At 43.0% G+C, this 17150-nt stretch overlaps 1 protein-coding gene across 1 annotated transcript; it reads left to right on the top strand.

The window, feature by feature from the left end:
- The first annotated feature begins 7066 nt into the window (after positions 1-7066).
- Positions 7067-16924, top strand: LOC142750465 (ATP-dependent clpX-like chaperone, mitochondrial). The gene is made up of 6 exons (XM_075859469.1): positions 7067-7322; positions 14001-14089; positions 14356-14520; positions 15968-16267; positions 16385-16455; positions 16677-16924. Exons 1-6 carry the CDS (start codon positions 7067-7069, stop codon positions 16726-16728), a joined length of 933 nt encoding a protein of 310 aa, XP_075715584.1. The 3' UTR covers positions 16729-16924.
- Positions 16925-17150: the final 226 nt, after the last annotated feature.

Raw genomic sequence — 17150 nt, 5'->3', positions numbered from 1 at the left:
GCCATTAGTTTCGGGATGGAAGGCGGAGGAGAAGGACAGATCAATCTCCAACTTTTTACAAAAAGCTCTCCAAAATAAGGAAACAAATTGTACCCCTCTGTCAGAAACGATATTGACTGGGGCCCCATGGAGACGCAAAATGTGTTTAACAAACAAAGCTAACGTCTTGGCGTTAGGTAGTTTCTTAAGGGGCACAAAGTGGCACATCTTGCTGAAGCGGTCTACTACCACCCACACCACCGACTTGCCCTGAGATGGAGGCAAATCGGTGATAAAATCCATGGAGATATGGGTCCAAGGTCTCTGGGGAATGGGCAAAGAACGCAGTAAGCCCGCAGGTCGGGACCTAGGGGTCTTGGACCTAGCACAAACCTCACAAGCGGCGACGTAAGCCCTAACGTCTTTAGGCAACCCAGGCCACCAATAGTTTCTGGTAATGAGGTGTTTGGTACCCAAGATGCCAGGATGACCAGATAGTGCGGAGTCATGGTTTTCCCTGAGTACCCTTAGCCGGTATTGCAGGGGGACAAACAGCTTGTCCCCAGGGAGGTTCCCGGGAGCTGAACCTTGATCAGCCGCAATGTCAGAGGCTAAATCAGAATCAGTGGCAGAAACGATTATACCAGGGGGTAAAATACAAGCAGGATCCTTCTCAGAAGGAGGATTGGCCATGAAACTACGTGATAGTGCATCAGCCTTAATATTTTTGGACCCAGCCCTATAGGTAACCAAGAAGTTAAATCTGGTAAAGAATAGCGCCCATCGAGCTTGTCTAGGATTAAGCCTCCGGGCAGATTCTAGGAAAACCAGATTCTTGTGGTCAGTAAGGACCGTTACCTGGTGTCTGGCCCCCTCCAGGAAGTGACGCCACCCTGATTGGTGGGAGCCGGTGTCAGTCTAAGAGGTCTGGCCTCAGGTGTCGACTGATTAATCCTGGGAGTATCCACAGACGTAGTGCCTGGCAGATCCTTTACACCTAGGCACTAAGCCTGAATATACCCCCATTAAAGGCCTATTTCGTTTAGCCAATTATCATCATGATTCGCCAGTTTCTGACCAATTATAATGATATTTGGTCAGTGTTAACAAAGGAGAAGATCAATGATAAAAACTTTGCTTATCGTTAATCTCTAATGAGAAAATAAAAGGGTAGTACACCCGGCCATAGTCATAGCGATGCGTACTCTGTACTGAACGTAGCCCGACCTCCAGGGATGACGATGCATCCCATGTGACAGCTGCAGCCAATCAAAGGCTGCAGTGGTCACATGGACTACAGCGTCATCGCAGGAGGCCAGCCTACGCTCAGAGAGAGAGAGGGACTACGGCCGGGAGTATTAGCTTTTTTTAAAATTTATTTCTGCAGTCTTTCCGCCCAAAAAACGACACCAAAATTTGGTGCTGTTTTTCAGGTGAAATTCCCTGCGGTTCTCAGGACGTATACACTGTGTGGTTTTACGTATCCACCCTGTGTGTTCCTACCCTTATAATCTCCCCCACAAATATTATCTCTAATGGCTTATTCAGACGAACGGGAATTACGTCCGTGCAACGCGCGTGATTTTCATGCGCGTTGCACGGACCTATATTAGTCTATGGGGCCGTGCAGACATGTGCGTGATTTTTACTCAGCGTGAGTCCGCTGCGTAAAAGTCACGACATGTCCGTTCTTGGAGCGTTTTTTGCGCATCACGCACCAATTAAAGTCAATGGGTGCGTGAAAACCACGCATGCCACACAGAAGCACTTCAATGCGAACTGCGTGATTCGCGCAACAGCTGTCAAAAGGATGAATGAAAACAGAAATGCACCACGTGCTTTTCTGTTTCCAAACATCCAAATGGAGTGTCATAATGATGGCGGCTGCGCAAAAAGCACACAGCCGCGCATCATACGGGGCTGACACACGCAGCTGTCAAATACATTTTGCGCAGGCAAAACACGGCGTTTTTTGCGTGCGCAAAAGGCACACGCTCGTGTGAATCCAGCCTAAGGGTAAGGCCACACGGAGTGGCCCTGACACGGTCGCAACGCAGCTAACAACCACGCCGGCACCATGTTCAGTGCGGCTGTCAAACAGCCTGTTAATGGCCGCACGTATTCTGGTTACACGCTCATGCGCACTGCCGCTCCATTCATTCTCTATGGGAAGGCCGGAGATAGCCGAGTGCAGTGTTCTGCTTTTTCCGGCGCTCCCATAGTGAATGGATAGGGGGTAAGCTGTTGTAATTTGCAAAATCGTGCGTCCATAAAGGGTGTAATAATTCATGGCCGCACGATTTTTCAGATAACGGGACGGTTTACCCGCGTTAACGTGCGGCCATGAATTAATACACCCTTTATGGCCGGACGATTTTGCAAATTACAACAACTTACCCCCTATTCATTCTCTATGGGAGCGCCGGAAAAAGCCGAACACTGCACTCGGCTATCTCCGGCGCTCCAGTAGAGAATGAATGGAGCGGCAGTGCTAATGTAACCGCAAAAACCTCTTAACAAGGTATTGGACAGCCGCTCCTACATAGTGCCAGCGCGATTGTTGGCCGTGTTGCGACAGTGTGAGGGCCGCTCCGTGTGGCCATACCCTAAAGAATCCTTTCTCCCCATACAGAACGCTAAGTTCCCCTCCCCCATGATTCATAATAAGCTCCTACACCACTAAATAAACTATACAGAAGTCCCCCTCCCCACAAAATACATGTATAAAGAATCCCCCCACACTCCTATAGCATTTAGGGCAATGTCCCCTCACCCTCAAAATCGATCTGTAAAAAATACACACTCAGAGTACCTCTAACCTAGTCTCCCCTCCCCCACAAAATCGATCTTTGAAAAAAAAAAAACATCCTGTTACACATCACATAAAGCCCCCTCTTTCCTCCTCTCTCACACTGCACATAAATAGACATAGATTAAGCTAAAGCTGCTGCACTTCTTACCTGACTCTGGAGCTCCGTGGAGGAGTCTTCACTGGGGCAGCAGCACAGCAGGAAGGAGCTGGTGAGGTGCTGAGTGTGTGTGACACTGCAGTACAGGCTGTGCCGATTGGTGGAGCAGACAGAAGCACCTGCTGCTGCTCGTCCAATCAGCGCTCACTTCACGCAGCAGTGCAGCGGAAGGAACATTTCTCCTCTCTTCTGCTTGTACCCACTGGCGCCCCCCTTACAGCATGGCGGCCGGCGCCCTGTGCGACACACAACCAATGTACTGTAAGTAGGTAGCCATGTACTGTAAGCAGGTAGCCTTGTACTGTAAGCAGGTAGCCATGTACTGTATTGACCTGTGTGCCTGCCTGCCTATTCCCTCCATCCCAGTTTTATACAGTGTTATTTACTTATAAATTGCTTCTGTATTGAGACATATATCTACATATATATATATATATATATAGTCCAATAAGAGGCAGCACTCCAATTGATAGTGAAAAAATGGCCTTTTTATTAGCCCTTGTGCGACGTTTCGGCTCTTTGCATGGAGCCTTTTTCAAGCATACAGTCAGTGTAAAAACATGTGCAATATATGGAGACCAGACAATTGATCTCATTAACCAGTGATTAACATAAGATTTAAAAATAGACTAAAGTACAGTCATAATATTTCTGATAATATATGTAAGTATGAAAACACGTGACAAAAGACACATAGTAATCGTCACAACAATAGAGATCACCATGTACATAACAATATAAGTGCTGATTAGTGTACATAACAATAAATGTTCACAGGTGTAAACAATACATAGTAAATTAACCCCTTAGTGACCAGCCCATTTTAGGCCCTAGTGACCAAGCTATTTTATTCGTTTTTCTATAGACGCATTCAAAGAGCTATAACTTTTTTATTTTTTCGTCTACATAGCTGTATGAGGACTTGTTTTTTTTTGCGGGATTAGTTGTACTTTTTAATAGCACCATTTTAGGGTATATATAATTTTTTTATTAACTTTTTTTGGGGGGATTATAAAAAAAACCTGAAATTCCACCATTGTTCTATGCATTTTTAAATTGACGCCGTTCACTGTGCGGCGTAAATAACATGTTACCTTTATTCTATGGGTCGGTATGATTACGGCGATACCACATATGTAGAGATATTTTATGTTTTACGACTTTTGCACAATAAAAACACTTTTGAACTAAAATGATTTGTTTTTGCATCGTTGCTTTCCAAGAGCCGTAACTTTTTTATTTTTCCATCAATGTAGTGTTTTTTTTTGCTTGTTTTCTGCGGGACGAGACGTAGTTTTGATTGGTACTGTTTTGGGGTGTATGGAACTTATTGATTCATTTTTATTATGACTTTTTTGGGGGGCAATGGAATTTTTTTTTAAATTTCGCCATTGTTTTTTGCGGGTTTTTTTACGGTGTTCACCTTGCGGTTTAAATTACATATTAACTTTATTAATGGAGTCATTACGGTCGCGGCGATACCATATATGTGTACTTTTATTTATTTTTTACACTTTTACTAAGTAAAACCACTTTTTATGGAAAAAAAATGGTTTGATTTATTTTTTTACTGTCATTTTTACTATTAATCTTTATTTCACATTTATTATTTATTTCATTAGTCCCACTAGGGTACTTTACTGTGTGATCTTCAGATCGCTGCTATAATGCTTTGGTATACTTCATATACCAGTGCATTATTGCCTGTCAGTGTAAATCTGCCAGGCAATCTATTAGGACGTGCCTCCGGCGCGTCATAATAGGCATAGGTCCAGGGCAGATATGGGGGCTTTTATCAAGCACCCGGCTGCCATGACACCCCATCGGAGACCCGCGATTGCATTTGCGGGCCGCCAATGGGTGACGGGGAGCTCACTCCCTCTGTAAACAAGTTAAATGCCGCGGTCGCTATTGACGGCGGCATTTCACAGGTTAAACGGCCGCGATCGAAGTAAACTTCGATCGCGGGTGTTGGAGCAGGAGCCCAGCTGTCACCAGACAGCAGAGCCCCGGCTCCTGCCTGCACGGGACACCCGTGCAGGACTTAGACTAGGCTCACGTGAAAAGGCGTCAGCCTAGCCTAAGGCCCCTTAGTGACCAACGTGAAAAGGCGTATTGGTGGTCACTAAGGGGTTAAAAACATTGGCCATGTGTTTACCTTGGGTCCATGTACCGGAGCGCATTTCCGGCGCCTTAAAGAGTGAGCGGCGCTTATCTATGACATATATCAATGGAGCTGGAGCGCTATTCCGCGCATGCGCATGACAGCTTTGATGCCGACGGTGGCCATCTTTGTGCAGGAATCACGATTTGTAATAGCTATATTGTATTGAACAGCGCAGACGTAATAGAATATTACTACCTAGTTATAGCTATACAAAATTATTGATAGCTTCCTAGATGATCAAATTTGGAATATGAGACAGCCTAAATAACTAACTATATAAAATGTAAAGTGCTATTCAGCGCATGCGTGTAAGGATTTTGAGGCCAACAGTGGCCATTTTGGTAAAGTAAACTTTAACTCGGACGGAGTGTACTATGACAAACTCAATAGCCCAAGTATGATTGTATAATTATAATAGTTTATATATGAAGAGGATAATCATCTAATTAGTTAGGCCCCATGCACACGACCGTAAAAACTCCCGTAATTACGGGCCCATAGACTTCTATTGGCCACGGGTACCAACCCGTATGCTTACGGGAAGGTGCCCGTGCCGTTGTAAAAGATAGAACATGTCCTATTTCAGGCCGTAATTACGGCACGGGCAGCCCATAGAAGTATATGGGGCTCCCGTAATTACGGGTGACTACGTGTGTGCACCCGTAATTACGGGAGCATTGCTAGGCGACGTCAGTAAATAGTGACTGTCCAGGGTGCTGAAAGAGGAGTTAAACGATTGGCAGGAACTGTTTCAGCACCCTGGACAATTGCTACCGATTACAATATAGATAAAGCTGTAAAAAAAAAAAGACGTTCATACTTACCCAGAACTCCCTTCTTCTTCCTCCAGTCCGGCCTCCTGGGATGACGTTACAGCCCATGTGACCGCTGCAGCCAATCACAGGCCAATCACTGGCTGCATCCGTCACATGGACTTCCGCGTCATCCAGGGAGGTCGGACTGGATGTCAAGAGAGGGACGCGTCACCATGACAACGGCCGGGTAAGTATGAATTTCTTTTACTTTTATTCCGGAAAGGGCTGTCCCTTCTCTCTATCCTGCACTGGGAGAGAGGGGGGCTGCCGATTAGTGCAGTGCAATTTTGCAGCCAAAAACCTGTGACCAAGGACTCGTATTTACGCCAGCATTTACAGGTGGACAAAAATACGGTCGTGTGCATGGGGCCTTAGTGTTAGTGTTTCTTTATAAAGAGATAAAAAAGAGTTAGTATTTCTTTAGAAGGGAACTGGTACAGAAAAAACGCTATTCAAACGCATTGTGTGTATACTGTCAAAAAACAATAGCCCATCGATCTCAAAATTAGACATAAAGGTTCAAAGAATTTGTTTATCAAACAAATCTTTGTAGCCAATAATTGCAGAATATATATTTTTTTAAAAAGCGCATCTGATATTGTTTACAAGATAAAGCATACTAAAGGACATCATTTTACACACCAGGAACGTAGATCCAGGTAAAACACGGTAAGTACTTGATAATTCTTTATCGATGATCTGAAAGAGATAAAAAAATATTGTAGTTTACAAATATAAATAGTTTTACACTGATTCATAGGCACAGTACATATATATATGTTATAAATGATTTGTGTTTTACGTCTCATATGTAACATCACATTATATACAGATAATGATGATGTTGCCTTTTGTATATAGCAGAGGAGAACTTCCTGACTAGTTTTCCTAGAGTGAATTAGATTGGCTGCATGGCCCTTTAAATAACTGCCGCATCTGCGGAAGATGTTACGGAATGTGGTGAAAGTCGGCTCCGCCCCCGCACTTTGTGACATCACTCACATTATATAAGGAGCCGCAGAGCTGACACTTATTTGAGGGTTTTAGTTGTCAGTGGAGACATTTAGTGTTGGTGAGATATTTGGACTTTGTGAGGATTTGTAGTGTTGGAAAGAGATTTGGAATTTCTGAACAGGATGAAGAAAGGCGACGAGGAGGAGCTCCCAGATGAGATGTGGAGAAAGATGGTGGAGGAGGCTAAGCCGGCATTCCGGCCATCAAAGTTTGGCAAAGTCTCTTTTTGGGCAAATCTGGAGACTATTCTAGAGGAGGAAGAGGATGAGGAGGAAGCGGATGTAGTGGAGGAGGTTGTATATACTGAGGAGGAGAACATCAGCAGGCCCTTCAGTTGTCATGTGAAGGAGGCCTGGCCAAGCATGGAGTCATTCATAAGTACAAGATGTTGGATTCCAAAATGTCTAAGGAGAAAGATCCGAAGCAACAAAAGCAGAGATGCAGAGAGCCGTCGTCCATCACGGTTCCTTAGAGCCATCTTCTGTTGTAACGTCAAGACATCAGAATAGGCGACCTATAATATCATTAAGATCATGATATCGGAGACCTTATAACATCAAAGGAAAACATTTTAACATCAACATTTACAACATAAGATCTATGATTTCCATTAGAAATATTACCACCAGATTGAATATCCTGATGTAACATCTGCCGGGCTGGAGATTACAGTCAGAATTTTCCAGGATTAAAGGATTTAATTATTAATAATTATTCAGCTTAACAAAAACATTTGAAATAAAATAAAAATTAAAAAATAAATTGATTTTTGTCTCAATATTATTATAATTTATTTATTTTTATTAGGCAGCCTTCAGGTGACCATGGGCTGTACCCACCTACCTATCCACTTTTTTCAAATGCTGCCAGTCTGCGTGGTTAGGGAAGAAAGATATTACCAGCAGAATACAAACATGTTATAAAGAGTATAGAAAAATTAGTTTATAACTTCTTGCTGTCTGGCATACATGTATTTTTGCTTTTAAACTTTATGGCTCTGTATACATCCTTTGCATTTCTCTGAAGTGGAAGTGCCCCCTGTATTATACTGCATAAGGCCCCATGCACATGACCATATTTTTCCACTCCCGTAAATACTGGTGTAAATACGAGTCCTTTGTCACCCGTATTTACGGACCGTGCCCGTAAATACGGGTCCGTAGTCACCCGTATTCCAGGACACATTTTCTCTGCTTTTCTTTACACATAGAGAGAGATACTGCAGCCCCTTCTCTCTATCCAGCACTGATCGCCAGCCTCTTCTCTCTGTCCAGCTTTGATCGGCAGTCTCTTCTCTCTATCAGTGCTGGATAGAGAGAAGGGGCAGAGTTTCTGCAGCGGAACGCAGCGATAGAGAGAAAAAGAAGTTCACACATACCCTGGCCGTTGTCTTGGTGACGCGTCCCTCTTTTGACATCCAGTCCGACCTCCCTGGATGACGTGGCAGTCCATGTGACTGCTGCAGCCTGTGATTGGCTGCAGCGGTCACATGGGATGAAACGTTATCCCAGGAGGCTGGACTGGAGGAAGAAGCAGGGAGTTCTGGGTAAGTATGAACTTTTTTTTGTTGCAGGTTTTTGAAGGAAACATTAGAAATCTATATTGTGTGCGCCACGCATGGTGCTCATTGTCCAGCGGTAGTTACTGTCCAGGGTGCTGAAATAGTTACTTCCGATCAGTGCAGCCCCTTCCCTATATCCAGCACTGATTACTTAACTCTTTCAGCACCCTGGACAGTGACTACCGCTGGACAGTCATTACCATGCGTAACAACGCTCCCGTAATTACGGGTGCACACACGTAGCAACCCGTAAATACGGGAGCCCCATACACTTCAATGGGCCGTAATTATGGCCTGAAATAGGACATGTTCTATATTTTTAAACGGCCCGAGCACATTCCCGTACGCAAACGGGAAGGTACCCGTGGCCAAAAGAAGTCTATGGGACCGTAATTACGGGCGTTTTTACGGTTTTGTACATGGGGCCTTAGGCACTATATAGTAAATCCAAATAGGTTCTCTAAATGAGAGATTACATACCTGTATTATTCCGCTATGATCTGAACACATCCTGCGAGTGCCTGCATACTTAACACTTTCAGGACCAAGCTCCTTTTGGCCTTCAGGACCAGACCTATTTTACCAAATCTGACATGTCATTTTATGTGGTAATAACTCTGGAATGCTTTTGCCTATCCATGCGATTCTGAGATAGTTTTTTCGTGACATATTGTACTTTGTTAGTGGAAAAATATGGTCAATAAATTTATTGCTTATTTGTGAAAAACACCAAAATTTAAAGAAAATTTGCAAAAATAATAATTATTTTTCTAATTTTAAATGTATCTGCTTGTAAAACAGTAACTATTTTGTGTGGTATTAATATTTCACATATTCCATTAAGTCTACTTTATATTTGCATATTTTTTTGGGAAATTATTTTATTTTTCTAGGACGTTACAAGGCTTAGAACTTTAGCAGCAATTTTTTACATTTTCAAGAAATTTTAAAAAAGGCTATTTTTCAAGGACCAGTTCAGTTCTGAAGTGGCTTTGAGGGCCCTATATACTAGATAGACCCCATAAGTTACCCCATTTAAAAACTGCATCCCTCAAAGTATTCAAAAGCGCATTCAGAAAGTTTCTTCACCCTTTAGGCTTTTCACAGGAATTAAAGCAATGTAGAAGGGAAATTTAAATTTTTTTTAAAAAGTTTTTTGCCGAAATTTAGCTGGAATTCATTTTTATTTCTATAACACAGAAGGTTTTAACAGAGAAACGCAACTCAATATTTATTGCCCAGATTCTGCAGTTTTTAGAAATAGCCCACATGTGGCCCTAGTGTGGTAATGAACTGAAACACAGGCCTCAAAAGCAAAGGAGCACCTAGTGGCTTTTGAGGCCTCCTTTTTTTAGACTATATTTTAGGCACCATGTCAGGTTTGAAGAGGTCTTGTACCAAACAAGTGGAAATTCTCCAAAAGTGACACTGTTTTGGAAACTACACACCTCAAGGAATTTATCTAGGGGTATAGTTAGCATCTTGACCCCACAGGTCTTTTGCTATATTTATTGGAGTTTGTCTGTGAAAATGAAAATCCTACTTTTTTTTTCTGAAAATATATACATTTTGTTTTCATTTATAAAAGGAATAAATAATAAACACCCCAAAACTTGTAAAGCTATTTCTCCCGATTGCGGCAATACCCCATATGTGGTAATAAACTGCTGTTTGGACCCACGGCAGAGCTCCAAAGGGAAGGAGTGCCGTTTGGATTTTGGAGCACAGATTTTGCTGGAATGGTTTTCAGTGCCATGTCGCATTTGCAACGCCCTGAAGGGACCTAAACAGTGAAAACCCCGCAAAAGTGACCCCATTTGGAAAACTACAACCCTTAAGGAATCTATCTAGGGGTATAGTGATATATTGATAGGTAAATTTAGACCCCACAGGTCTTTTGCAGAATTTATTAGAATTAGGCCATGAAAATGAATATCAATCAACATTTTTTCCACCAAAATTTTGAATTTTTTCATTTTCACAAAGGATAAAGGAGAAAAAGCACCCCAACATTTGTAAAGCAATTTCTTCCAAGTGCGGCAATACCCCACATGGTCATAAATGTTTTTTCATTAGAAATTTATTAACCCTTTCAGGACTGATCCATTTTTTTGCTTTTTCATTTTAGTTTTTCCAAGAGCCATAATTTTTTATTTTTTTTCAGTCAGTAGGGTGGTGTGAGGGCTTATTTTTTTGCGGGAGAAGTTGTAGTTTCTAGTGACACCATTTAAAGTACCATTTAATGTACTGGGAAACGGAAAATAAAAATCTTTGCAGGCTGAAATTGGAAAAAAATGTGATTCCTCAATTGTTTTTTGGGTTTCGTTATTACGTCTTTCACCGTGCGTTGTTTGTTTTATATTTTACTACTTTTACAAAGTAAAAACTATTTGTTAAAAAAAAATAGTTTTGTTTCACCACATTCCGAGTGCCATTATTTATTTATTTTTTTGGTTCGATTGATTTGTGTCAGTGCTTCTTTTTTGCGGGACGAGCTGAAGTTTTAGTTGGTACATACAAATTTTTGATTTTAAAAAAAATGTAAACTGCGTTTTTGTCGTTTTAGATTCTTTCTTTTTTATGGCGTTCACTGTGCCAGTTAAATAATGTTATATTGTAATAGTTCGGACTTTTACAGATGCAGCGATACCAATTTTTTTATTTTTTTTACATTACTTTAGAGGAAAAATGTGTAAGGGGTTTTCGTTGTTTTTTTGGATATTAAATATATTATATATTTTTTTTCACTAATAATAAATATTTTTTTTTACACATTTTATTAGTCATTAGATCTCTGGTACGATACACTGCAATACTAATGTATTGCAGTATAATGTCAATTTTACAGTCTCCTGTAACAGCGCAATCGCTGTTCCTGTCCGTTAGTCCTGGGTGTCAGCTGTAATACACAGCTGACACCTGCAGCATATGGAGTGGGCTCAGCGCCTGAGCCCGCTCCATATATAAACCCCCGCACCACGACATGCTATTAAGTTGTGGTGCGTGAAGGGGTTAATGCGCAGCGGATAGTGCAAAGAGAAAATTAAAATTTTCCACTGATCTGCCATTAGCCAGTTTGTGCCACTGAGGACAAATACCTCATACAATGTTGAGCTGGTTCTCCCGGATATAAAATGTCATATATGTGGACATAAGCTGGTGTTTGGGCACGCTGTCGGGCTCAGAAGCGAAAGGAGCGCCATTTGGCTTTTGGAGCGCAAATTTTGCTTGGTAATAGTTCTGTTTGGGGTTTTAGTGGCATTTCAGTTTATAATGTTGGAGCATATGTAGGCTGTGCGGAGTACATCAGGGCATAATAAGAGGGTTTAATTATGCAGTAAATAATTCATAGATATGTGGCCAGTGTCGCACTGATAAATGGTGCCCAATCTTATCCGATTTTGGAACGCTCTGCGCAATTTCTGTCGCTATATTCTGAGGGCCAGAACTTTTTTATTTTTTCTCCACCGGAGCTGTGTGAGGGCTTATTTGTTGTTACAATCTGTAGTTTTCATTGGTACAAATTTAGGGTACATGTGATTTTTATTTTTTTTTCATCGCTTTTTATTCAATTTATTTTTTTGTGGCAACCTAGGTGACAAATAAAAAACAATTCTGACAATGTTTTTTGTCTTTTTTTTTTTCCGTGTTCACCATGCGCTATAAATGACATTTTACGTTATTCCTCCCCCCTTTTTCTGTAATTTTGGGTTTAATCCACGGTTCTCCTCCGTTTCACCTGGTAGTTCCAACAATCCCGAGGTAGAGGTCGTTCATCGGGAACTGTGCACAGTCTGGGCCCAGGTTCAGAAGAACCTAGAGGCGTCCCAGAGCATACAAAAAACTCAGGCAGATAGAAGACGTTCTGCTAACCCCTTGTTTATGGTCGGGGATCTGGTGTGGCTATCGTCAAAAAATTTGCGCCTTAAAGTTCCGTCCAAGAAGTTTGCTCCCCGGTTTATAGGGCCGTACAAGGTCAATCCTGTCTCCTTCCGACTGGAGTTGCCCCCATCTTTTCGAGTACACGACGTGTTTCATGCCTCCCTCCTTAAACGCTGCTCCCCGTCCTTGGCTCCCTCGAGGAAACCTCCGGTCCCTGTTCTCACCCCTGAGGGGGTAGAATTCGAGGTGGCCAAAATTGTGGACAGCAAAATGGTCCATTGCTCCCTCCAGTACCTGGTCCATTGGAGAGGATACGGGCCTGAGGAGAGGACTTGGGTACCCGCCCGGGATGTTCACGCTGGGGTATTGGTCAGGAGGTTCCACCTTCTTTTCCCCAATAAACCAGGTCCACCTAGAAAGGGTCCGGTGGCCCCTCATAAAAGGGGGGGTACTGTAAAGGATCTGCCAGGCACAGCTTCTGTGTCAACGCCCATAGGTAATCAGTCTGCACCTGCTTCTATGTCTGTGAGATTGATTCCATCTTCCACCACTCAGGATGGCAGACTTAGGAGTGGGAGAGCCTATCACAGCCTGGCCAGACGGAGCTAGCTCCCGCCCTCTGTCTATTTATACCTGCCTTTCCTGTTCCTCCTTGCTTGTGATTCTTCTCTGTTGGTTTCCTGGCCCTGCTGCAGCTTCTAGAACTACTTATCCTCTGCTTGTGATTGACCTTGGCTTTTCTGACCACTCTTCTGCTCTGCGTATTTGTACCTCGCTCATCTCCTGGTTTGACTCGGCTCGTTCACCTCGCTTGTTGCTCACGGTGTTCCGTGGGCAACTTCCCCATTTTCCTTGCTTCTTTGTACCCTTGTCTGTTTGTCTGTCGTGCACCTAATGAGTGTAGGGACTGTCGCCCAGTTGTACCCCGTCGCCTAGGGCGGGTCGTTGCAAGTAGGCAGGAACTGGGTGGCGGGTAGATTAGGGCTCACTTGTCTGTTTCCCTATCCCCATCATTACACATATGCTATAAATGTGTGATAGGTGCTGGGTTAAGCTCTGGACCCGCACAAATGTGGTGAACGGGGGTTCCCTGGTCCCCGTTCCACTTGGTGAGGTGGCCGCTGGCCACCGATTCCAGGGGGAGGCGGTAACGCATGCTCGCGCCTCTCTTAATTCTGTTCTATTGGAGTTACATTAACAGCCGAGCAGCGCTTGGATGGGGAGCTCTACCTATCCCATATATTTTATTTATGGATATTCTCTGTGTATAGTGTCCTTCTCATTTTATAAATTCATCTGACTTTCCATGTACTCAGCTCCTCTGTGTTCTTCTCTATTCACAATTTCATTGCGGTTTCTGTTACAAACGTAAACTGTGACGCAGTGCCGGATCTGTCGCATGGAGGATATCACCTGCATCTGACAGACCCCATTGATTTATGTCGGGTTTCTTCGTGGTGCATTGCTTTTCTTCCTATGAAATCTGATGGAAATTGTGAGTTTGGCCTCCAACAGAGCCTCTGACGCAGATGTGTACAAAGCCTCAGTGAAAAAAAAAATAAATTACGTTTAAATGGCATCTAAATAGAGGATAATAATTTATTTTACTTCAGGCATTGTATTCTTGGATGAAGTTGACAAGATTGGCAGTGTCCCTGGCATACATCAGCTGAGGGATGTGGGCGGAGAAGGCGTGCAGCAGGTATGGCTGATTTGTAGCCTTTTTTGATTATGTGCATGTAGGTAATAAATAAAACACTTTTTAACTTCTCCTGCTCTGTAGAAGTCTATAGTTCTGTATAGCTTTGTCATATTTATATAATATTACTGTTTCCAGGACATATAGAAATGTATTTATTTTTGCTGTGTTGGTGCATCTATTATTATTCTTCCTATTATTCTTATTATTCTTCGGCCAGTAGACTTGATCATATATAAATCTAAAAACCTGCGGTAACTCATTTTTAGGGTTTGCTGAAGCTTCTTGAAGGTACTATTGTTAATGTCCCAGAGAAAAACTCAAGGAAGCTGCGCGGTGAAACCGTTCAAGTTGACACGACAAACATCCTGTTTGTATCATCTGGAGCTTTCAATGGCCTGGACAGGATCATCAGTAGGAGGAAGAATGAAAAGGTTTGTTTTTAAATCCTTAAAAAGGTTTCCCAATTTTGCACATTCATGGCATATCCACTAATAGTTTAGGTGGGACCCCACCTATCAGACGTTTGACATATCCCCTGAAAATGGCCCATTTTACTTTCTGATTCCCTCTGCACACAACAGGACGACATAAACAGCAGATATGCAGCTCTGTTCTAAGTGTACGCAGTCCCTGACTGTTCAGATTAGGGTATGTTCACACGGCGGGGGTCCGTAACGGCTGAAATTACGGGGATGTTTCAGCCTGAAAACATCCCCGTAATTTCAGCCGTACCGGCATGTGCAGGCGCTTGAACGCCGCGTCAATTACGGCCGTAATTAGCGCTGCTATTCATTGGAGTCAATGAATAGCGGCTCCAATTACGGCCAAAGAAGTGACAGGTCACTTCTTCTACGCGGGCGTCTATTTACGCGCCGTCATTTGACAGCGGCGCGTAAATATACGCCTCGTGTGAACAGACAAACGTCTGCCCATTGCTTTCAATGGGCAGATGTTTGTCAGCGCTATTGAGGCGCTATTTTCAGACGTAATTCGGGGCAAAAACGCCCGAATTACGTCCGTAAATAGGCCGTGTGAACATACCCTTACTTTCCTGTGTTTGTGCCCTCTACTAGTTAAGATGTTTAAGTGTCACATATACATTGGATATTTTTAGGCTCTCTCCTGCCTGACACGGTGATTTAGATATGCACTTGTATTTACTTGAACTGTTCTAGGAAGAACTTGAGTATTTCATTTATCAAATTGTTGGGGGTGCTATATAATGCCGATATGGTCCACAATACTCCTTCTCATAACTTCTTGCACCTTATGGGCCTACTCCCCTCTTTAATGCACCCTGGCCTTTGTGCTCCTGATAGCAAAGAAATCTTCATTTTCCAGAGCATATCCATGTAAATGACTATTTAACCCTGAAGTGTGTGGCATGGACACAGAAGATGTAATATACAGCCGACATCCTACTGCAACAGCCAAATTTAGAGAGCACTCCAATCTTGGCCCTTTAACCCCTTAGATGCGTCATGAGTTTCCCCTCTATATGACGTACATAAGCCCTAATTTCTTAGACAGACAACCCCTTTATTTACAAGTATTTATATATAAAACATGCTGCTTGAGCTACATAATATAAATTATCCTAAACCTCTGAATTTGGGTATCAATATAATGTGCATAGTTTCAAAACGTATGAAGTAGTCCGATCACCCAGGTGTAGGTAATGGTGCACGGACGGCATGCAAAACAACATGTATCGACGCAGGTAGCGTAATATAGTGTGCATAAACCAGAGGAATGACTGGTAAAAGCTCTGACCAGTAGTAGATGTGCATGTGCTATTAATAGCTTTGTAGAAGGTAAACTTTAATTATTTTATTCCTCTCTTTCATGTTTTCATTTTGTATTCCCTCTGCTCTTCAGTATTTGGGATTTGGCATAGCCTCTAATATGGGGAAAGGTCGTCGAGTTGCTGCAGCAGCAGATCTAGCAAATTCCAGTGCGGAGTCTAACGCTGTACAAGACATTGAAGAGAAGGACCGGCTGCTGCGTCACGTGGAAGCAAGGGACCTCATTGAGTTTGGCATGATCCCAGAGTTCGTGGGACGTCTACCTGTAGTGGTGCCCCTTCACAGCCTTGATGAACAGACTCTTGTACGCATCCTCACAGAGCCACGTAATGCTGTTGTGCCACAATACCAGGCTCTGTTCAGCATGGATAAGGTTTGATTTGAATAGCTTTTTATATAAGTTGAGGTGTTTTTTGTTTTTTTTTCTTCAGCTGTCTGACTACATTGTACTCATTTATTGTGTTTCTGTGTGAATTAAACGTCACTGAAGGTGCTCTGCGGGCCATTGCTAGACTGGCTCTTGAACGAAAAACTGGTGCTAGAGGCCTCCGCTCAATCATGGTAAGTCCACATTCTTTCCTATCGCTGGAGCTATTGTATTTTCTTCTGTGGAAAATGTAGAGCAACGTACATCATACCATGCAGCAGCTTAGTATTGTTGGGTGATGGAGGCCTGCCAGTTGGACAGCCATTACCTTATATAATATAATTTTGTTATTTTTTGAAATCCTAAATGTAAATGGGTTTGCCATTGATGGGGTTTTTTTTTTTTCTTCTTTAAGGAAAAGCTGCTTCTTGAGCCCATGTTTGAAGTTCCAAACTCTAAACAGATAAAAACAAGGACATTTATACAAAAACACCGAAAAAGGCCATACTTACAAATGGACACAGCCAGGTCAGAAACGCAGATGAAGGCGAGTGAGCAGGTGCTTTAAATAATGTGTGTGCGTAGCAGAGCTGGGTGTGTGTGCGTGCCTGTGCATAGCAGAGCTGTGTTTGTGCCCTTGCACAAAACAGATGTGTGTGTGTAACCTCGCACAGAGGAGCTGTGTGTGTATGTGCCCTCGCGCAGCAGAGTTCTGGGTGTACCCTAGCGCAGCACAGCTGTGTGAGTATGCCCTCACGTAGCACAGCTGTGTGTATGTAAACTTGCGGAGCAGAGCTGTGTGTGTGCCCTCGGGCAGCAGAGCTGTCTGTGTGCGTAGTAGAGCAGTGTGTGTGTGCGCGCGTCTGTATGTAGCAGAGCTGTGTGTGTG

This window comes from Rhinoderma darwinii, chromosome 3, assembly GCF_050947455.1.
Source record: "Rhinoderma darwinii isolate aRhiDar2 chromosome 3, aRhiDar2.hap1, whole genome shotgun sequence".
NCBI classification, from domain to species: Eukaryota; Metazoa; Chordata; class Amphibia; order Anura; family Rhinodermatidae; genus Rhinoderma; species Rhinoderma darwinii.
This window is presented reverse-complemented; position numbering and strand designations above follow the sequence as displayed.

Bases quoted from the DNA above. Each gene is read 5' to 3' on its own strand.
- LOC142750465 (XM_075859469.1), top strand. From the start codon at position 7,067: ATGAAGAAAGGCGACGAGGAGGAGCTCCCAGATGAGATGTGGAGAAAG. The intron at 7,323-14,000 runs GTACAAGATGTT...ATTTTACTTCAG, and splicing joins AAGCATGGAGTCATTCATAA to GCATTGTATTCTTGGATGAA. The intron at 16,268-16,384 runs GTTTGATTTGAA...ACGTCACTGAAG, and splicing joins CTCTGTTCAGCATGGATAAG to GTGCTCTGCGGGCCATTGCT.